Source organism: Odocoileus virginianus, chromosome 9 (genome assembly GCF_023699985.2).
Source record: "Odocoileus virginianus isolate 20LAN1187 ecotype Illinois chromosome 9, Ovbor_1.2, whole genome shotgun sequence".
NCBI classification, from domain to species: Eukaryota; Metazoa; Chordata; class Mammalia; order Artiodactyla; family Cervidae; genus Odocoileus; species Odocoileus virginianus.
In genome coordinates, this window is record NC_069682.1 from 1,127,505 (window position 1) to 1,151,337 (window position 23,833).

Consider the following 23,833-nt stretch of genomic DNA (forward strand, 5'->3'; position numbering starts at 1 on the left):
AAGAGCCAATTCATTGGAAAAGACACTGATTCTTGGAAAGACTGAAGGCAGGAGGAGAAGGCAGGGACAGAGGACGAGATGGTTATATAGCATCACTGACTCAATGGACTTGAGTTTGAGCAAGCTCCAGATGCTAGAGGACAGAGGAGCCTGGCATGCAAAGAGTCAGACACAACTTAGAGACTGAACAGCAAAAACAACTCCAGTTCTAACACAAAAATTTCAAGGTCTGGAATGCACAGGTTAGCTGGGATGAAGTGGCTTACCAAATGGCGTAATTATTGCCTTACATTTTTGTATAGTCAACACTCTATATCCATGTGTTCCACATCTGTGGAGTCAACCAGCTTCAAATTGAAAATCTTTGGAAAAAAATTCCAGAAATTTCCAAAAAGCAACACTTGAATTTGCCGTATGCTAGCGACTATTAGAATTTACAGAGCATTTACATTGAATTTACAGCTATTTACATAGAATTGACATTGTATTAAGTGTTCAGAGTAATCTAGAGGTGATTTAAAGGATATGGGAGAATGCTCATATGTTATATGCACCATTTTATATAAGGAACTTAAACATCCTCAGATTTTTGTATCCTTCACCACAGAGTTTCATGAACACTTTTGAGAGAAATTGAGGGTCATGGGGAAATGCTACAATAACCACTGCATAACAAACCACAGATCTTTGCTGACATGAAATATTTATTTAATTCATGACTTTGCAGAGTTCAACTGATCTGGGCTGAACATAGCTGATCTTAGTTTGGCTTTTTCAACATCTATGATTAATTAAGTAGGTCATGTAGGTGACTCTACTGATCTCAGCCAGACTTTTTCACATCTCCAGGTACCAGTCAACTGCTCTTTGATCTTTGGGCTGTGTGACTGGGATGATTGGGGTGACTAAGCTCTGTTCATAGGCCTCATCCTCTACTAGACTAGTCCAGGCATGCTTCCATGCCCATGGCAGAATAACAGGAGTGAAAACTGAAGTGTGCATGTGCTTTTCCAAGTGTCTCCTTGGGTGGTTTCTGCTAACATCCTATTGGCCAAAAATGATGATTCAAGTGGTAGAGAGATAGACGCTACCTCCTTCCTAAGAGAAGCTTAGCGTTATAAGGCAAAGACTGTGGGTGGAAACAGGGAGAGGTAAGTGTGGGGCCACTAATCCAGGCAGTCTATTGTAGAGGAGAGTCAAGTAGGTTTTGCTCCTGCTTTTGCTATTAGCAAAGTAAGTCCTTGAGAAAACCACTTACTTCTTTCAGTCACAGGTTTGTACTAATGGGAAAAAAAGGTTTGACTATATAATTTCTAAAATTCCTTTCCAATACCAATCTTGGAAGAGCTGACTATATAATTGCTAATATCCCTTTCAATGGTTTCTACAATAATCTCTAGACACCTGTACGTTGCTTACAAAAGAAATTATGAAGTACATGTTAAGAATCAAAAAAGGTATAAATTACAGGTTAAGTTGGGAAATTGCAGCATTTCAAGAGACATTGATTTCAGAAAGGACACTGAAGAAGAAATGGGGTTGGAGCTAGGAAAAGAGTCAAAGGAATCTGATTTTCTTTGATGTATGAAGAGCCACTTTTCTCAATGGGCAGTTTCATGGAGTATATGCATGTATAGAGGAGTTTACAAGTAAAAGCATCACCAACTCAATGGACACAAGTTTGAGCAAACTCCAGGAGACAGTGAAGGACAGGGAACCCTGTTGGACATGACTCAGTGACTGAACAACAACAATAGATAAAAGCTATGCATTTAATCAAAACCACAATGAGGTACCATTACACGCCAGTCAGAATGGCTGCTATCCAAAAGTCTACAAGCAATAAATTCTGGAGAGGGTATGGAGAAAAGGGAACCCTCTTACACTATTGGTGGGAATGCAAACCAGTACAGCCACTATGGAGAACAGTGCGGAGATTTTTTAAAAACTGGAAATAGAACTGCCATATGACCCAGCAATCCCGCTGCTGGGCATACATACTGAGGAAACCAGAATTGAAAGAGACACGTGCACCCTAGTGTTCATCGCAGCACTGTTTATAATAGCCAGGACATGGAAGCAACCTAGATGTCCATCAGCAGATGAATGGATAAGGAAGCTGTGGTACATATACACCATGGAATATTACTCAGCCATTAAAAAGAATACATTTGAACCAGTTCTAATGAGATGGATGAAACTGGAGCCTATTATACAGAGTGAAGTAAGCCAGAGAGAAAAATACCAATACAGTATACTAACACATATATATGGAATTTAGAAAGATGGTAATGATAATCCTGTATGCAAGACAGCAAAGACACAGATGTATAGAACAGTCTTTTGGACTCTGTGGGAGAGGGTGAGGGCGGGATGATATGGGAGAATGGCATTGAAACATGTAAATTATCATATGTGAAACGAATCACCAGTCCAGGTTCGATGCATGAGACAGGGTGCTCGGGGCTGGTGCACTGGGATGACCCAGAGGGATGGGATGGGGAGGGAGGTGGGAGGGGGGTTCAGGATGGGGACACATGTACACCCATGGCTGATTCAAGTCAATGTATGGCAAAAACAATACAATGTTGTAAAGTAAAATTTATTAATTAATTAAAAAAATTTTTTAAAGCTATGCATTTGGCTTTTGGCTTGAAATAAAATTTAAAATGCAAATACATGTTAGGAACTTTGCTTAGTAAACGACAGGATCTCTTGCTCCTGTCTTTCCTCTTTTATTGATTCAGTGTTTGGATCTTCCACTTGATTCACTTGTCGTTGGTGGTTTTTTTGCGGGGGGAAGAGCGGGGAGGTGGTTGGCCATGCCACACAACATGTGAGATCTGGGTTCTCTGACCAGAGGTCAAACCCATGCCTCTGGCAGTGGAAGCACAGAGTCTTAACCACTGGACCTTCAGTGAACCAGGGAAGCCCCTGATTCAGAACTTGGATCTGTTGCCTGCTTTGTCCTTGATCCCTCTATCTTTCCTTTCTATCGACTGGAAAATCCTCATTCTGCCTTTACTCAAAAGCCACCAACAAATACTTTGAATCCAAATCTGAACACTGGCCAACTTCAGAGATTCAGAGGTATGAAATTTACAAAAAGAAGGTTTTTTTTAAAATATAAATCCAGATCTTGAAATAATATTTGAAGAGGGAAACCCAAAAAGAGCACTTTGTTGGACATCCTTTGCCTAAGTGGCACTATTCAAACAATGGTCCTTAGACCAGAAACATCAGCACCACCCTGGAACACATTAGAAATGTAGAATCTCAACACCTCCACCCCAGATCTACTGAATAAGAATCTGCATTTCAACAAAATCATCAGGTGATTTGTATGTACATTAACTTTTGAGAGCACTGACCTAAAACTTGCTTATCATGTCGCTTCTAACATGCAGCCATATTTTAAAAAAAGTGTTCTCAACCACAGATTTTGAGGCTTCTCCATTGTAATCTGTGGCTAGTTACACACTAGAGAAATTTGGTAAAGATTTAATTTCTATATTAGAGCAGATTATATAGAGAGAGATATCTATATCTGGGACTTCCCTGGTGGCTCAGATGGTAAAGAGTCTGCCTACAGTGCAGGAGACCTGGGTTCGATCCCTGGGTCAGGAAGATCCCCTGGAGAAGGAAATGGCAACCCACTCCAGTATTCTTGCCTGGAAAATCCCATGGACGGAGGAGCATGGTAGGCTACAGTCCATGGGGTTGCTAAGAGTCAGACACGACTGAGCGACTTCACTTTCTTTTCACTTTCATATCTATATCTACTTATATATGTATCCATATATAGATATACTTGGACTTACACAAGAGAAGTTATAGCTAGAGAGCTCCAGCCCACTACCCTGGAAATTTCACCTATTATATGCCCCATGAGGAGAAGTTTGAAAGCTTCTGCCCCAGGATAATGATAATACCAAGTGTATTAGCAGACTCCCACAAAGTCCAACAATTTAAGCCCCACTTCCCTTGTGGCTCAGCTGGTAAAGAATCCACCTGCAATGCGGGAGACCTGGGTTCGATCCCTGTGTTGGGAAGATCCCCTGGAAAATGGAAAGGCTACCCACTCCAATATTCTGGCCTGGAGAATTCCATGGACTGTATAGCTTATGGAGTTGCAGAGTCGGACACAACTGAGCAACTTTTACTTTCACTTCCTTCATAGTATTTCTTGGGTCACTTCAAGGCTCTGATCCACTCCTCATGTTTAACACCCATAGCACATCTTATCATGGCAGCCATTCAGCCTGACTTATGTTCCCATCCACATCGCTTGTCTCTCTGGAAAGATTCTAACGTTTTCATTCTTCACAGCATGAAACATAGGACCTTACACCAATCAGGATGTTCGAAAATATTATTTGTTGATAGATGCTTCAAAATCAACAGCAACCCAGAAGAGAATCCAAAAAGAAAGATTTAACAAGTACCATAATTATCTTGCATTGACCAAATAATGACTCAAATGATATAAATGGAAACAACAAAGACCACTTAGTAAACAGGGTACCTGATGTTTTCATCTGTGAGTTCTTTTCTCTCTCTTCAGAGATAAAATTACACAAAACTAATTAACAAGTAAGCACACTATGCTAGTTATTTAACATGCATTATCTTATTTATATTATTATTCCTATTTTATATATGAAGATATTTAAATTCCAAGAGATTAAATAAATTGCCCAAGGTCAATGGTAAAATTCAAGCACCCTATGTGGCCAGAGAATCTTACCTATCCCTCAATGAAGAATCCACTTGTGTTGATCTATGGCAACAGTTTAATTTGTTGTTGCTTACCTTGCCCTTTGCAACAGGCTCTATTGTTTGTTGGCGTTTGTTCAAAAGGTGAAAATTCATTTTAACATCATTTTCAAGGAGATGCAATTATTTAGGAAAAATCTGCCAAAAATATAGGCATGCACCACAGTCCAGCACTTGATTAAAAGCATCAGGAATGTACACCCATTATGAATTAATTGTATTCTTCCACATTAGCGTGAACTATTCCATTTATTTGTATGTTTGTCTGGAGTACTTTCCATTTTGACCTAGAAGTGAACGGATCACCATTTACTCATTTTCTTTAGAGTTCAGTTGCTGATAGCAACCTTGGATCACAGGGTTGAACAAATGCTGCATTTTACCTGCTGCTGCTGCTGCTGCTAAGTCGCTTCAGTCGTGTCCGACTCTGTGCAACCCCATAGACGGCAGCCCACCAGGCTCCCCCGTCCCTGGGATTCTCCAGGCGAGAACGCTGGAGTGGGTTGCCATTTCCTTCTCCAGCGCATGAAAGTGAAAAGTGAAAGTGAAGTCGCTCAGTCGTGTCCGACTCTTCGTGAACCCATGGACCGCAGCCTACCAGGCTCTTCCATCCATGGGATTCTCCAGGCAAGAGTACTGGAGTGGGGTGCCATTGCCTTCTCCGGCATTTTACCTGAGTGGTTTGTAATTTTGAATTCTGAGTTCAAGTTCAGTGGGAATTCTTTATCTACAGGGGTTATTCCTATCTTGGGTTGTAGAGAATCCAAATAGTCTGAACTTGCTGTTCCTCTGCTCTGAGACTCTAGGATTTTATTAATCTTTGAACAGTTTTTTTTTAATATTTTATTTATTTATTTGGCTGTGTTGGGTCTTAGTTGCAACATGCAAGATCTAGTTCCCTGACCAGGGATGAAATCCAGGCCCCCTGCATTGGGAGCGCAGGGTCTTCACCAGTGGACCACCAGAGAAGTCTCAATTTTTGTACAGTTATTTCTTGGCTCTGTTGGCACTGAGTACCCTTGCACAGGGATAATGTGAATTTGGAAACTTCTCTCACTACTGTGCTGGTCTGGGTTATTGATTCCTTGTTGCTGACATTTTTCCTCCAATGAGCCCCATGAATCACTAGCTCCTTCAACTTGTCCCCAAGATTACAGATTGTGTTTTCTGAGTCCCCATTTCAAGTGTGGAGACTCCAGGCTTTCTGCAGGGACTTCAGTTTCAGCACTTCAACATCCCAAGTTCCTAGACCCCATTGCCTTAGAACATAAAACCACCCAAAATGTCCAATCTACTTTGCCATCCATGAGCCTTTTGGCTTTGAGGTCCTCTGTATCCCCATGACTTCGGGGTTTCCTTTTCTCATATTAGAAATCAGTTACAAATTTAAATAAATGAATATACTCTGTTTCATTTAGCATTTCCCTGTGTTTGGAGCAGAAGAAGGAATTGCTCAGCCAGTTTTACTCAAGATCCCATTGTAATTTGTTCTACAAAAATTTAGAGGAAAACAAATAAACACAACTGAGAATGATTGGTATATATAATGTAGTCCCATTTTCCCATATCCCATTTTCTAACTATCCTCTGCTAACCTGACTGACCTCACTCTGTAATTTTTATGTGATCCTGTTATTTCTATTCTTGGTCAAAATACAAATTCATGAGATTAGTCTAAAAATAAGACAAAATTTTGCAAGGTTGTTCAGACTGATTTTGAAACCATCCAGTCTGAGTATGTACTTTTTGATGCTTTTGTTTTTGATAGCCTCTTAGCTGATTAATTGATGATGTTAAAGTTAAAATATTATCATCTCTGTAATAATTTTTCATCAGGTTTTCCTGTTCACTCACCCACATTCAGCATTTTGTGTTTTTCTATTTTGTATTTTTAAATATATATTAAATTTTGTTTTTCCTTTATAATGTTATTTTTGTGCTAAAAATAAATAATCACATTATCATAAAATGAAAAGTAAAAAATAAAAATATTCATAATCCCACCACAGTTTGTATTTCAGGATTTCTTTTCAAAATCATTCTATATTCTTAGACTATATTCTCATAACCACAGGACATATACTCCTGTATGTCGACTTTCTTTGCTTATCGCAGTAACGTAATTATATATCTCTGTTTTCAGGAAAATTTATTGGTTTACACTTATTGGATGAATTGCATTTCTTTAAGTGGAAGCCTTCTGTTGTATTTTATACAGATTCTAAGTTTCATTGATTTTTATTTGCTTCTTTACTTGTTTTATCATTTTCATAATTTTTAACATTAAATTTCAAAATACTTTGAGCAACATAATTATTGTACCATATTACCAAATCTATTTCCTAAAGGCCAGAGATATTTTTAAAAGGTAAAAAGGCTATGAGCACTTAAATGTTTAAAATAGAGCAGATACTCTCAGAGAAAGAAAAAGTGAAGTAATCTAAAATGCCCAACAAGAAAACAAACTAAAATCTTATATATGTATCAAAGCAACATAACTCTGCAAAGAAAATAATTATTTCAAGTGAATTTAGGAGTAATGTAATTGTACGTCCTTAGTGGGATGTATTCTGTGAGGAAAAAAAAGAACTTCAAAAAAGTCACAAGTTTCACTTGGTCATTTTATTGAGAGATCATAATTTTCAAACTATTTCAGTGTATTGCATGCAAATCAAATAAGTAAATAGGTTAATGTTGTAAGAATGCCAAATATACAAATGAAATACAAAATTTAAAAACCAAAAATAAAAAATCAAAGTTAAGAAAAAACTCTATTATGCAACATTTAAATTTGAAATATGTACTAATGATTTTTTCAAAATGCACATTCTGTCCACTGAGATGGCCTAAATACAGTGACAATCCAGTTGCAGTGAACATTTTAGCACCCAGAGCTTGGCTTACCTTCTGCACAGGCTCCTTGGAAAAGTGCCTGATATCAGGTCTGGGGCAAGGAAAATACACATGATGTCCGAGGTACCTTGTTAAAACCTCAAAAATCAAGCAAGTGCTCAAAAACTAAGAGGGGAGGGTGCATGGCAAAGGCACACAGGAGGCAGCCTGAAAGGAGGCCCCTGACCACATATGGCAAAATTTGAGTTTAAAAAAGAATGATGGCTGCAACTGATTTGGACAACAGGAATTAAAAATTAAAATATCATCTGCTGTTATTTTCAAAGGAAGAAAAGAAAAAGAAAGCTCAGTTGCCATCTTTTGAAACAATTGTTGTCCCAACTCCTTAACCATAATATTTGTAATTAAAAATCATTAAAAGATTGTCCTGCGTTTTGAGGAGGAATTCTAGTTCATCTCCACATCTTCCTTACAGAAAAATGCTAGCTAAATAAGGAAGGGTTTACCTCCAAAGAGATAAGCAAGACTCATCACGTTCATGAAAGGGTGCTAAGGAAATTTTACGTGGGTAGAGTTTTACCCCTCAGAATAACTGTTGATTTCAAAAGAAAAAACGTTAGACAAAACTGGGGTCTGTTAGTTACCGCTTTTAGCCAAGTGATCAGTCTTAGAATCAGATAATGCAACCACCTGGCACTCGGTGCCCTGAGGCAATTCGAGATATGTTGGGCTGGCCAAAAAGTTCACCCAGCTGTGTATAAAACAAGTAGCTAGTGGAGCCTGCTGTATAGCCAGGGGGCCTGGCCTGGCCCTCTGTGATGACCTGGCGGGGTGGGGTGGGGAGGGGGTTAGCGGGAAGGCTCAAGACGGAGGCTCCATGTAGTTACAATGGATTTGCTTTGTTTTACCCCAGAGGCCAACACATTTGTGAAGCAATTACCCTCCAATTAAAAAAAATTTTTTAATAAGTTCTTTTAGGCTTTTCTGCCTGAGTGAACTTTTTGGCCAACCCCAAAAAGAGTTCCTACTGACTATTCTTGTCCAAACAAATGTTTAATCTCCGTCTAACCAAGACTTAGATTCTTAACTTCCAGTTTACAGAGAATTTAGGGTTTCTAGGATCAACTTTGGAGAAGGCAATGGCACCCCACTCCAGTACTCTTGCCTGGAGAATCCCATGGATGGAGGAGCCTGGTAGGCTGTGGTCCATGGGGTCGCTAAGAGTCAGACACGACTGAGCGACTTCACTTTCACTTTTCACTTTCATGCACTGGAGAAGGAAATGGCAACCCACTCCAGTGTTCTTGCCTGGAGAATCCCAGGGACGGGGGAGCCTGGTGGGCTGCCGTCTATGGTCGCACAAAAAAGCGACCTAGCAGCACCAGCAGCAGGATCAACTTAAATGACACCATAAGGAAATAATCAGACAAATTCAGAATGTGGGAATTCCACCAGGAAGTTGAATAGGGCTCTTCAAAGAAATCTAAAGTCATAAAAAATGTAGAACAATAAATAATTCAAATGTTAAGAATGAGAAAGGCATAACAATCAAATGCAAAAATGAACTTTGAATTTTAGTTAAAAAAAAAAAAACTAGAAAAAACTGGGAAGAGTAACAATGGGGAAAATTGAACATGAATGGGTGTTAGCTAATATTAAGGAATTTTTAATTTCTTTAAATGATTAAGATATTGCCACTAGGCAGGAAAAGTGTCCTTATTTTTAAGGGTGAAGTGCCTTGATGTCTGAAATTTATTTTCAAATGATTCACTCCAAAATATAATGATAAACAATGACGATACACAGGTGGCAAAAGATTAAAGTGAATTGAGGGTTTTTCCTGGGTGTTCATTGCTGTTATTTTAGCTGTTATTTTGTTTCTCTGCAGTGCTGCAGTATGTTAGTGTTTCCATCCTTACCTGTTAGTATTTTTATTTCCCTGAGCCAGATTCCCAAACGTGGAGTGCTGAGTTAAGGGCTGTGTACCTTTTCCTTTTTATAAATATAATCAGATTTTCGTCTAATGTTTGAAAGTGTCAGTTACCCACTAGATGTTATTGCTTCTCTCAAAAAAAAAAAAAAATTACCAACATAATGCCCTTTAAAAAGGCATTGGGCTATTGCATGTCCCTGATTGCTGGTGAGAGTGAATGTCTTCTCATATATGTATTGAATATTTGCTTTTCTTCTCCTATGAACTACTTGGGTTTTGCCCATCTTTTCACCAGAAAAGGCTATTTTCACTTAGATAAATATATGTATAATACTTGTAGCTTATGATTTTTCTCTCTTGCTTAAAATGTCTCTATGTGTGCATGAGTGCTAAGTCGTTTCAGTCATGTCTGACTCTTTGCAGCACTATGGACTGTAGACTCCCGGCTCTTCTGTCCCTGGGATTCTCCAGGCAAGAATACTGGAGTGGGTTTTCATGCCCTCCTCCAGGGGATTTTCCTGACCCAGGGACTGAACCCATGTCTCCTGTGGCTCCTAATTTGCAGGCAGATTCTTTACTATTGAGCCACCTGTGAAGCCCCACTGGTTGTACGATTATTTCCCTAAGTCTTCTCTGCAAATTCTTATTGCTTTATGTTTTACATTAAGGTCTTTGATATACTTCATTGGGTAAAATGACTTGAGTTGGACTTGAGGTCAAATTGTGACTATCTTCTTAATATCTGTGAATTGTTTGTAGCATTTTTTTAAGCTTCAGTAGTTCTTCTATCTTCATTATACCACTGTAGCTTATTATTCTCTGATTTTGATTTGTTTCCTTAAAAAATTCATTTTGATTATATCACTTTAATAACTCAGTCATCTGGCTTATTCTTTATTTATAACACATTTATGCTATACTGAGTGTTCGAATTCATTTGTAAACGAATCTTTAAAAGTAACCTTGCTTTCTCCTTGGTCTTCACTTATGTATTTATGTATCTAAAAACCTTGCTTAACTAGATCAGATCTCTATTTCTTAAGGCAGCTGAAAAAATTACCAGAGACAGAAGAGCACTAAGTTAAAAAATGGTGGACAATATAATCAGGAAGCACCGAACACATTTGAACTTGACTGTGTTGTCTTTTCCTGCTTAACTTTCCAGAGTTCACAGAAGCAATGAGTGGGCAACATCTTTTGAAAATCAAGTTAACTAAGAAATTTAGAAATTCAGTCTGGCTAGTCAAATTGGAGAATTCAATCTATAAAACAAACTCTGGCTATGCCTTTATGTATTAACATCTGAGTATAATGTAACAATTTGCCTTAAAATTTTAGATTAAATTTGACAGTGTTCTTCCCTATTTTTTCCCATTTTCTAAAAATAGATCTTACAAACCTAAGGTCAAGGGAGCTCATGTTTACTAATATAGACAAGCTCCAAGGTATATCCTGCAAAATCAACCTTCTCATGACGATGTATCTGTTCTGTGGTGTTTTCCCCCAACAATGTGTTTAGAGGTCCTAGCAATAAAAAGATGGTGCCAACTGAATAAAATTGTGTGATTTGTGGATTCCCCCCCACTATATGTTATTGTCGTAATACTGTTGATCTAACAAATAACCATGAAACTTTAAGTGGCATAAAGCAAGCACTTCCTAAGCTCATGAGCCTGTGAACTGGCACGGCAGTTCTAATCTGGGCCAGCTGATCCCAGTAGCCTGGCTCTAGTCTGTATTTGGCTGGGGGGTCAGTTAAGGGCTGGCTGGTTTATAATAGCTCCACTTTTATGTCTGGTGTTTGAAGTGATGGAAAAGAGTGTAACTGGGCCATGTGTCTCCTTCTCCAGCAGGGCAGCTTGCACTTCTTCACACAACACTTGAATAAGCTTCCAATAGTGAGTGGAAACACACAAAGCTTTTTGAGGTCTAGGCTCAGAACTGCATACTGTGTCTCTGGCTGATTCTACTGGACAAAGCAAATCACAAAGCCTCCCCAGACCCAGGAAAATGAAATATACGCCCCACTTTTGGTGGGAAGAGCTGCAAAGATTATGACTACAAGGAGGGGTGAAGAAATGCTGCCCCTTTGTACAGTCCACCTACGCAGAACACAAAGCAGAGTTGCACAGAATTGAAGCTCGGCATTTGAGTACATGAAGCATAAGTTGGCAATGAGATGGGAGATCATCCCCCTGAACACGAGCAGGGGGTGATCAAGAGCAAATGGTGGTGGTCAGTGGAGCTCACGATTGTAGGGAGAAAAAATGAAGAGGGATCCAAACTGATCCATAGTGGGAACCAAACTCTCAGGTCCTCTGATCTCAGTCACATTCAAGTCTGCGAGGAGAGAAGTTAGAAACTCTCCCCGATAGGACTCATGAGTGTGAGCTGAATTGATGGCCAATAATAAAAACTCAGGAGATCGTACATGAAAATTTGCATGTTTGACTTCTCTTGAAAATAAGAATCTGGCAAGCTTCTGTCTGAGCTGAGGTCCTGGCACCCCTGTTAGAGCTTTTAGACTGGTGTGTCCTCCCCAGCGGCCACTTCCTTGCACACAGCCCACTTCTCTTATTTTCCCGACTTGCCTTTTCCCCCTGAACACCTGAGTCTGCAACCCTTGGACTCGAATAGCTCTAGATTCCTAATTGATGGGGTTTTTAGGAAACCAAGCCAGATTTTGCACTGCATAGTTTTCATGTTTTCTTACAATGAATAAGTGTTCCATTTACAAGAAAAGTAAACAAAAAAGGAAAAGCTCTAAGCTGAAATTCAATAATAAATGTACTTTTGTAATTCACTAATAAATAAAAAGACTTTTTAAAGAGTGAAATATATGGCATTTAATGTACATTTAATTTAGTTTATAAATGAATCATTTTAATTTATTACAATAGTTTACAGCATAATAAAATCTATTACTAACCCATGATAAAAGGAGGAATCTACCAAAATTATAGTTTAGCCACAACTGTATCAATTTTTAAATTTAAAAAATTATTAAAATTAGATTATTATTGTTATTATCATGATATTGTGATTTATAATAAGGAATATGCATTGGGGCTTCATCCCAGTTCCTGGTAGAGAACTCCCCAAATCCTTGGAATTCCTAAGTATTAAGAGCAATAAAGGTGTCTTCTGTTATGTTAGTGAGGTGATTTAGGGGAAGCACCTAAGGATGGGACTGGTTATCAGGGGACCCATTCTAGTGACTGGAGGGGATACCTTAAGGTACTTCCTCCCGACCTGTGGAGAGAGAAGAGGGTTTGGAGATGGAGTTCAGTCACCAAAGGCAAGGAGTTGCATCAGTCGTGACTACATAGAAAACCTCCACAAAGCCGTCCGAGGACTGGGTTCAGGGCTCTTGCAGCTGGTGAGCAGGTGGCGACTGGGCAGAGGGGCCCATCTGGAAGGGTCATGGACGTTCTGGGCCCTTTCCCCACACCTTGTTCTGCACATCTGGCTGTTCTTGAGTTATATCATTTTATAAAAAAAATCTAGTGAGTGAAATGTTTCTCCAAGTTCTCAAAGAAACGGACCCCAGTGAGGGACTTCTGGGAGCCTCCAAGCTAGAGCAGGTCAGGCAGAAGCACAGGTGGCAAGCTGGACTTAAGATGGGCATTGAAGTCGGGCGGGGGTGGGGGTGAGGGCAAGGTGCAGTCTTGTGGACTGAGCCCCTGAACTGTGTGATCTGACCTTATCTCCAGGTAAACCATGTCAGAATTGAGTTTAATTGTAGGGCACCCAGCTGGTCACAGAGAATTGCTTGGTGGTGTGGGAAAAAATATCCGCATATCTGAATTGCGTGCAAAATCATAATTATTAAAATTATATTATTAAAATATTATTAGAAAATGTTAGTTTAAATATTTATTTGGCATTTTTTCACATTTCATTTTTTTTTCATAAGTTAAAAAAAGTAACAGCCTACCAGGCACCATGGGGTCTTGTCTACCAATCATCTAAGAGAAACTGGTTGCTAGGTCAGGTACAATATATTTATAGCTAAAGGCTGCCCAAACTAACCTAAATGAAATCTGCTGTTCCTTAAATACAGGGCTCCATGCTTTTCTCCCTTTCCCTACATTCCTTGGAAGCGAAACTTTAATTGTCCATGTTGCTAAACTAAAACTGTGGCAAATCCATGATGAAGTCAGGATGGAGGTAAATGGGAAACATCAGACACCACACTGAGATTTCACTTATTCCTGAGTGTGACAGTGTAAAAACCCCAGCCTGGGGAGGAACTGGCCTTGTTCTTCTTGCATCTGATCCTCCCAGGGTTTGTCCCCTGACCCTGAGGGTGGAGCTGTGTATGAAGGTGACTTACCCATCATGGCAATGTGAATCTCAAGGCCCTGTGGGTATCACTGTCATAGCACATTTCCTTCCTGGCTTATTGGAATTCATATGCCAGCAAAACATATTCATAAATGCCCAACATTTGATATTTGGGGAGAATAGGGAACTTTCAATACTCAGGTCAAGCAATTTTATTAGGCACTTTTTAATATGAAAAGAAAAAAAAGGTCATTTGAACATATCCACAATCCATTATTCAAGACTCTTGGGGCCTCTTGTTTTTCAAAATTCATAAATTTGCTGATTTTTACAAAAAGAATATGATGCATATAACATAAGCATTATATACCCCAAGGGGGCCTGGGTCACCCTCATAATCAAGCAAATTAATATATCTACAGTACCATGTATGGATATTCACATGAAGTGGGATTAGACAATGAATACAAATAGCCTTATGATTATAAATACCCTTCCAATTATAAAGTGGAAGTGACAAATAGAATCAAGGGATTAGATCTGATAGACAGAGTACCTGAAGAACTATGAATGGTGTTTTGTGACATTGAACAGGAGGTGGTGATCAAAACCATCCCCAAGAAAAGAAATGCAAAAAGGCAAAATGGTTGTCTGGGGAGTCCTAACAAATAGCTGTGAAAAGAAGAGAAGCAAAAGGCTAAGGAGAAAATAAAAGATATATCCATCTGAATGCAGAATTCCAAAGAATAGGAAGGAGAGATCAGAAAGCCTTCGTCAGTCATCAGTACAAAGAAATAGAGGAAAACAACAGAATGGGAAAGACTAGAGATCTCTTCAAGAAAATTAGAGATACTGTGGGAACATTTCATGCAAAGATGAGCACAATAAAGGACAGAAACGGATGGACATAACAGAAGCGGAAGATATTAAGAAGAGGTGGCAGAAAAACTATACCAAAAAAGATCTTAATGACCCAGATAACCATGATGATGTGATCACTTACGTAGAGGCAGACATTCTGGAGTTCGAAGTCAGTGGGCCTTAGGAAGCATCACTACAAACAAAACTACTTGAGGTGATGGAATTCCGGTTGAGCTATTTCAAATCCTAAAAGATGATGCTGTGAAAGTGCTGCACTCAGTTCATTTCAGTTGAGTTGCTCAGTAGTGTCTGACTTTTTCTGACCTCTTAGACTGCAGCATGCCAGGCTTCCCTGTCCATCACCAATGCCCAGAGCTTGCTCAAACTCATGTCCATCAAGTTGGCATTGCCATCCAACCACCTTATCCTCTGTTATCCCCTTCTCCTCCCTCCATCAGTCTTTCTCAGCATCAGAATCTTTTCCAATGCATCAGTTCTTTGCATCAGGTGGCCAAACTATTGTAGCTTCAGCTTCTGCATCAGTCTTCTCAATCTTCTCAATGAATATTCAGGACTGATTTCCTTTAGGATTGACTGGTTTGATCTCCTTGCAGTCCAAGGGACTCTCAAAAGTCTTCTCCAACACTACAATTAAAATCATCAATTCTTTGGCAGTCAGCTTTCTTTACAGTCCATCTCTCACATCCATACATAATTACTGGAGAAACCATAGCTTTGACTAGATAGGCCTTTGTTGGCAAAGTAATGTCTCTGCTTTTTAATACGCTGTCTAGGTTGGTCACAGCTTTTCTTGCAAGCAGCAAGCATCTTTTAATTTCATGGCTGCAGTTACCATCTATAGTGCTTTTGGAGCCCAAGAAAATAAAGTCTGTCACTGTTTCCATTGTTTCTCCAACTATTTGCCATGAAGTGATGGGACCAGATGCCATGATCTTTGTTTTTTGAATGTTGAGTTTTAAGTCAGCTTTTTCACTCTCCTCTTTCACTTTCATCAAGAGGCTCTTTAATTCTTTGCTTTCTGCCATAACGGTGGTGTCCTCTGCATATCTGAGGCTATTGATATTTCTCCCAGCAATCTTGATTCCAGCTTGTGCTACATCCAGCCCAGTATTTCCCATGATGTACTCTGCACATAAGTTAAATAAGCAGGGTGACAATATACAGCCTTGACATACTCCTTTCCCAATTTGGAACCAGTCTGTTGTTCCATGTCCCGTTCTAACTGTTGCTCCTTGACCTACAAACACATTTCTCAAGAGGCAGATCAGGTGGTCTGGTATTCCCATCTCTTTTAGAATTTTCCATAGTTTGTTGTGATCCACACAGTCAAAGGCATCGGCATTGTCAATAAAGCAGAAATAGATGTTTTTCTGGAATTCTCTTGCTTTTTCTATGATAAAACGGATGTTGACAATTTGATCTCTGGTTCCTCTACCTTTTCTAAATCCAACTTGAATATCTTGAAGTTCTTGGTTCACGTACTGTTGAAGTCTGGCTTGGAGAATTTTGAGCATTATCTTGCTAGCGTGTGAGATGAGTGCAATTATGCAGTAGTTTGAATTCTTTGGCATTGGCTTTCTATGAGATTGGAATGAAATTGATCTTTTCCAGTCCTGTGGCCACTGCTGAGTTTTCTAAATATCCTGGCATATTGAATGCAGCACTTTCACAGCATCATCTTTTAAAACTTGAAATAGCTCAAGTGGAATTCACCTCCACTAGCTTTATTCATAGTGATGCTTCCTAAGGCCCACTTGACCTCCGATCCAGGAAGTCTGGCTCTAGGTGAGGGATCACACCATCATGATTATCTGGGTCGTGAAGATCTTTTTTGTACAGTACTTCTGTGTATGCTTGCCACCTCTTCTTAATATCTTTTGCTTCTGTTAGGTCCATACCGGTTCTGTCCCTTATTGAGCCTATCTTTGCATGAAATGTTCCCTTGGTATCTCTAATTTTCTTGAAGAGATCTCTAGTCTTTCCCATTCTATTGTTTTCTTTATTTCTTCACATTGATCGCTCAGGATGGCTTTCTGATCTCTCCTTGCTATTCTTTGGAACTCTGAATTCAGATGGATATATCTTTCCTTTTCTCCTTTGTCTTTAGCTCCTCTTCTCTTCTCAGCTATTTGTAAGGCCTTCTTAGGCCACCATTTTGTCTCTTTGCATTTCTTTTCTTGGGGATGGTCTTGATCCCTGCCTCCTGTACAATGTCAGAAACCTCCATCCATAGTTCTTCAGGCACTCTATCAGATCTAATCCCTTGAATCTGTTTGTCACTTCCACTGTATAACCATAAGGGATTTGATTTAGGCCATACCTGACTGCACTCAATATTGCAGCAAACTTGAAAAACTCAGTAGTGGCCACAGGACTTGAGAGGTCAGTTTTCATTTCAGTCCCCAAAAAAGGCAATGCCAAAGAATGTTCAAACTACCACACAATTGCACTCATCTCACAAACTAGGGGGTCACAAAGAGTCGGACACAACTGAGTGACTAACACACACTTCACACGTTGGCAAAGTAATGATCAAAATTCTCCAAGCCAGACTTCAACAGTACATGAACCATGAACTTCCAGATGTTCAAGCTGGATTTAGAAAAGGCAGAGGAACCAGAGATCAAACTGCCACCATCCGTTGGATCATCAAAAAAGCAAGAGAATTCCAGAAATACATCTACTTTTGCTTTATTGACTATGCCAAAGCCTTTGACTGTGTGGGTCACAACTAACTATGGAAAATCCTAAAAGAGATGTGAATACCAGACCACCTTACCTGCCTCCTGAGAAATCTGTATGCAGACCAAGAAGCAACAATTAGAACTGGACATGGAATAACAGACTGGTTCCAAATTGGGAAAGAAGTATGACAAGGCTGTGTATTGTCACCCTGCTTACTTAACTTATATGCAGAGTACATCATGCAAAATGCTGGGCTGGATGAAGCACAAGCCAGAATCAAAATTGCTGGGGAAAAATATCAGAAACCTCAGATATGCAGATGATTCCACTCGTATGGCAGAAAGCGAAGAGGAACTGAAGAGTCTATTGATGAAAGGGAAAGAGGAGAGTGAAAAGGCTGGCTTAAAATTCAACATTCAAAAAATGAAGATCATGGCACCTGTTCCCATCACTTCATGGCAAATAGATGGGGAAACAATGGAACCAGTGTCAGACTTTATTTCTCTGGGCTCCAAAATCACTGAATATAGTGACTGCAGCCATGAAATTAAGTGTGGAGATTCCTTAAAAAACTGGAAGTAGAACTGCCATATAACCCAGCAATCCCACTGCTGGGCATACACACCGAGAATACCAGAATTGAAAGAGACACGTGCACCCCAATGTTCATCGCAGCACTGTTTATAATAGCTAGGACATGGAAGCAACCTAGATGCCCATCAGCAGACGAATGGATAAGGAAGCTATGGTACATATACACAATGGAATATTACTCAGTCATTAAAAAGAATACATTTGAATCAGTTCTAATGAGGTAGATGAAACTGGAGCCTAAGAGAGTGAAGTAAGCCAGAAAGAAATACACCAATGCATTGAGTCACTGATGCCATCCAACCATCTCATCCTCTGTCACTGACTTCTCCTCCTGCCATCAGTCTTTCCCAGCATCAGGGTCTTTTCCAATGAGTTGGACCTTCACATCAAGTGGCCAAAGTATTGGAGCTTCAGCTTCAGCATCAGTGCTTCCAGTGAATATTCAGGACTGATGTCCTTTAGGATTAACTGGTTTGATCTTGCAGTCCAAGGGACTCTCAAGAGTCTTCTCCAACACCACAGTTTGAAAGCATCAGTTCATCTCTCAGCTTTCTTTATGGTCCACCTTTCACATCCATACATGACTACTGGAAAAACCATAGCTTTGACTATACAGACCTTTGTCAGCAAAGTGATGTATCTGCTTTTAAATACACTATCTAGGTTTGTCATAGCTCTTCTTGCAAGGAACAAGCGTCTTTTAATTTCATGGCTGCAGTCACCATCTGCAGTGATTTTGGAGCCCAATAAAATAAAATCTGTTACTGTTCTCATTTTTTCCCATCTATTTGCCATGAAGTGATGGAACTGGTTGCCATCATCTTTGTTTTCTGAATGTTGAGTTTTAAGCCAGCTTTTTCACCCTCTTCTTGCACCCTCATCAAGAAGCTCTTTAGTTCCTTTTCACTTTCTGCCATTTGAGTGGTTTCATCTGCATATCTGAGGTTGTTGATATTTCTCCTTGGAAATCTTGATTCCAACTTCTCTGGAATTCATCCAGTCCAGCATTTCACATGCTGTACTCTGCGTAGAAGTTAGATAAGCAGGGTGACAATACAAAGCCGTGACATACTCCTTTCCTGATCTTGAACCAGGCCTTTTTTCCATGTCCAGTTCTAACTGTTGCCTCTTGACCTGCATACAGGTTTCTCAGGAGACAGGTAAGGTGGTCTGGTATTCCTGTCTCTTTAAGAATTTTCCATAGTAGGAAGCCAGTGGATGCCATTGAAATTAATTGATTCCTCCCAAGTCTTTGTCCATCTGTCAAGGAGCTCCTCCATGGGTATTCATAGAAACCTAAATGACATAAAACCACCCTCTCTCTTGCTGTCTCCCAGCTGCAGGTGGAACTGGAGCAGGAATACCAAGACAAGTTCAAAAGGCTGCCCCTGGAGATTTTGGAATTCGTGCAGGAAGCCATGAAAGGGAAGATTAGTGAAGACAGCAACCACAGCTCTGCCCCTCCCGTGATGACCTCAGACTCTGGAAAACTAAACCAGAAGCCTCCTCCCAGTGAAGAATTGGAAGGAGAAAACCCAGGAAAAGAGTTTGATACCCCTCTGTGATCATTCCTGCCAGGCCTTCAGAACACACATTGTCCTCCCAGCTCCATAAAACTCTCTCTTCTTACAAAGATCACTGCCCAGGAGCATCTTCCTGAGAGGCATCCCTTAGATTAAAATCCACCTGGAGGGAGAGTTCCAGAAGGATCCACGCAGCTTCCCTGTGCCCAAGCTCCATGTGTCATGTGGAAACTACTGCAGATCTGCTAGTAAGGAGTGCATGTATGTGGGCTTCTGGTTTTCTTTCTAATAGTACACTCAAAGCAGGCAACTTCCAGGCTCCACGGAACATTTAATGAAGGACAGTGTCTTCTTTGAAAAAAAGCAAGCTCATGTTTTTATTTGAAGCTCTGGTGTAAAGTATGTCAAAGTAATAGAAATAGTAGAGAAATGCATAGCATTATTTAACACTATTGAACAGCCAACTTTGAGCTTTTTTCCCCCTAACTGCCCCTCAACTACCACATCTTTGGGTTGACATGCATATTAAATTGTTTCATCCTTTGCTTTGCAAGCACTGGTGGCTTGCTGATTTATTTATCATAGAGGCATCAATGTATGTGCTTGTTGCTGACATGGCTTTATTGGATACCACAGTGACTTAATAAGCTGGCTTTCTGCCTTGATGGTCCAGTGAAGCCATCTCTAGACTTGACAACATGACTTGTACATTTGTCTGCATGAGCAAGGTGGCCGCACACTTCCAGGCAGTGTGCTGTCTGAGTCAACTATTGCACTCAGAGTCTGGGTATTCATTGGTCCTTGGCCTAATATCATTAAAAAACTGCAAAGATCTGTTCAGTTGAATAAAAATCATTGAGCCAATGTCTGTTGAGCAGAGATTCAGTCAGAGTGAACAGGTTCCAGCAGTTATTTTGCTGTCTGACTTCTTTATGGTTCCTTTATTTTAATACAAAGATAAAGATTGAATATTTATCTAGAGACTACACAGACCCACATATAAATGATACACGTTAATCTCCATGTGTATGTATATGCTCGCAGCCATATAAGTGCATACACATACACAACACACACACATTCATATGAGCGTGGATATGAGTTTCTTAAATGGCAATGACCCAGATCTCTTCCACAAGACTTAAAACCAAATTCAACATAGAGAAGAAAATGGTCAAACATATAGATTTATGTGGATATTAAATTATATCAAAATTCTAAGAAACAATTAATGGAGCTTTTGATGCAAATTGAGGTAGATTGAAGACTTAGGATATGATTTTGATGTGTATTTTGCAAGATCAAAAACTGGATTTTAAATATTTTAAGCTTGTTTTAATGGTAAGAATATATAAAAATATATAGGACAGCAATATGGAAATGTACTAGTATTTTCCATAATTTTTAAGTCTGACAGATTTCAATTTATTTCTCACATTAAAAAGCTTTCATTATATATTTGCTATGTACATTTAATTCACTTAACTGTTTTTAATTAAGTTCCTATGTTAAGTGGTGTAAGAGAAACAAATTATATTATAATAAAATGGATCAAAAACATTATAGAAAGGTCTTAAGTAAGAGAGAATAATTATATAGAGGAAAATATAATTAAGAGAGTAACACAAGGAACTTTGAAGTTAAAGCCCTGAAGCAAGATGCTCAGTTTTATTTTACTTTAAAACAATTGCCTGATTGTAGCTTAGCAAAATATTCTAAAACACAAAAGCTAGCTGTGTCCTGAAAATTGTGTTTTAAGAATTTCATATTTTTATGAAAATTATTCTATTTAACTTTAAGCAATAACTAGGGATTACAATTAAGTTTTAATCAAAATGAAGGCTTAGTTCAAACATTAGGAAAGAGTATTTGATTAAAAAAACACATCTAGGGAGACACAAGGGGAGAAAAATCCCATCCCTTTGGAGATGATTATATTTTGATCTAAAGGATTTGGGGTGTTAATTAGACACTTAATAAAGCTTCACTTCTGCTGAATGAGAACACTTTTGTAAATCATTCAAGTTTTGCACTTTGAAAGAAAGGCATTAATCATAAGGAAGCAAGAATGGTCAAAACAGAATGCTGCATTTTTATAAACAAAATTACAGACTGTATAAAATTGTAGAAGAATGAACTAACAATAGCATTAATAACCAAAACACACAATGGTGATTATTACAGAATGTTGTATCAAATTTTAGTGCAGAGATAGACTGAAGTTGAATAACCTTGACTTACACAAAACTGTTTTAGTAGTTGGATTTCATTATCTTAGTGACTGTAATCATTTTGCAATACGTTTGTATTTGGCCATTTCCTGTAATCACATTTTTAAATCTGTACAGTAACACTTTTTGCAGTTGTGGGGGTAGTGTGTAACACTGTCCATCTTGCATTATTGAAACTACTACAGTGATACTATCATTTAATAATATTAATATTACTTGAAATAGAGTAAGATAAAGAAAAAGGGTCTATATGGTGTGCAGTTTGTGCCTTTCTGTATTTGCCTTGTTCCTTGTTGAATGTGTGAAATTCTGTACTGTGGTTTTCCTATAATAGAGAGTAGAACTGTGTATTAAACTAGACTGTGCCCCTCTGATTCCTTACACTACTGAGAATAGCGTGGTTTTGGCAGTGTAAACCAATTTTCAAAGTTGTAATGACTTGCCATGTGGTTTTGGTTTTTAACAGTTCATTATAACATTTCAGTATCACCATACATTAATTAATACTCCTGTGATAGATAAGCAGTCATTAAATAATTCCAAAAGAAAGGGCCATTGCTTGCATTATTTTGAATTTAATGTTGCGCTTGTGCACTGTATAAATATTGTTTGTGATGGATTGGACATTGTGACTTTTGCCTTTTCAGAAGAAAAAAAAGATAGGACAAAATATCTGAAGCTCTTAAAATGTACATATTTTGGTTCTATCTCAAATTATTTAAAATGCATAATTCACATTTTTGTAATAATTCTATGCAATTTTGTGGCATGATGTTTCTTCCACTTGTAATTTTATGTGCTTTCATCACAAATCCAAAGGAAAACAATAAAAATTTCTTAACACAACCCAGCTATTATTTCCTGGTGTTGGGGGCAAGCTTCTTTTGATGGGCAGGAAGGTGGGAGCAGCTCTGATGCCAGTTTTTAGGGCCATAATGCCCACCCTCATGGGGCGCTTTAGTACCTGCGCAGGAAATCCGGAGGCTGCAATGCCTGTGCTCAAGGGCACGGTTGTCAGCACTCCGTCAGTCCACCCCTCCATCCGGACTAGCATTGAACTTGCCAGTTGCTCCTATATCCAGGACTCTCCCTTATTCCCTTCCTTCCTCGACCAAAGGTAAGGAAGGCGAAACTGTCAAAGGATTTTTTGACAAGTAATGGATGTGACAAGCACTGACAGGGTATTTGATGTAAGTTTTCTTACACAAAAGATAAAAAAGAGTCTGCCACATTGATTTTTTAAAAAGAAATATACATATGAGTTATGAGAATGTCTCATAGACCTCCAAATGCTTTCCAGGTGGCTCAGTGATAAAGAATCTGCCTGCCAGTGCAGGAGATGCAAGAGATGTGAATTCAATCCCTGGTTGGAAAGATCCCCTAGAGGAGGAAATGTCAACTTGCTCCAGTATTTTGCCTGGAAAATTCCATGGACAGAGGACTCTGACGAGCAACAGGGGCCACAAAAAGTCAGACTGAGCACGTGCGTGCATGCGCACACACACACACACACACACATATTTCACTTTGGGAGCAATGTCGCTCACATTGAAGTACATGAAAATATATGCATGGCCATCTGTGGAAAATCCAACCTGCCACATACAGTATGCACCAAACCAAGTTTCTTTACACTCAGGCCTGCTCTATATCCCTTCTTTTCTACATCAAAGAATAGAACCATTATCAATTCAGTTGCCCAAGACCAAAGGTGGACATCATCCCTGACAGACCCCTCTCCCTCATCCCCTTTCCAATAATTCACCAACCTGGGTCAATTCTGACCCTGTGGAATAGCCTGCGGATTCATTCTCTTTCTATCCCCTCTGCTAATGCTAGTTTCAGCCTCCATCTCCTCCCACCTGTCAAGGTTCTAAATGGTTTGCAGCCTCTAATTCTAAATCATGTAACCATTTCTACATATTGGAGCCAGACTGATCATACAAAAACAAAACTGGAGATTAACAGCCTTTAATGAACCCCAACTGTCTTCAGGATAAAGTCTAAATTCCATAATAAGTGTTTAAGATCTTACATGATTTGGTTTGTACATAACTCTCCACTCCTGC

General features: G+C 39.2%; 1 protein-coding gene across 2 annotated transcripts in view; it reads left to right on the top strand.

The window, feature by feature from the left end:
- The window catches only part of PLCB1 (phospholipase C beta 1), an 824,470-nt gene extending 801,860 nt beyond the window's left edge, over positions 1 to 22,610 (top strand). Inside the window, exon 32 of one of the 2 annotated variants that reach the window (XM_070471868.1) lies at positions 19,348 to 22,610. In XM_070471868.1, coding sequence (XP_070327969.1) covers positions 19,348 to 19,575 — 228 coding nt within the window. In that variant the 3' untranslated portion in view covers positions 19,576 to 22,610. The remainder of the gene's footprint in view (positions 1 to 19,347) is intronic. The other variant, XM_070471869.1, reaches the window with a different exon arrangement.
- The last annotated feature ends 1,223 nt before the right edge of the window (positions 22,611 to 23,833 follow it).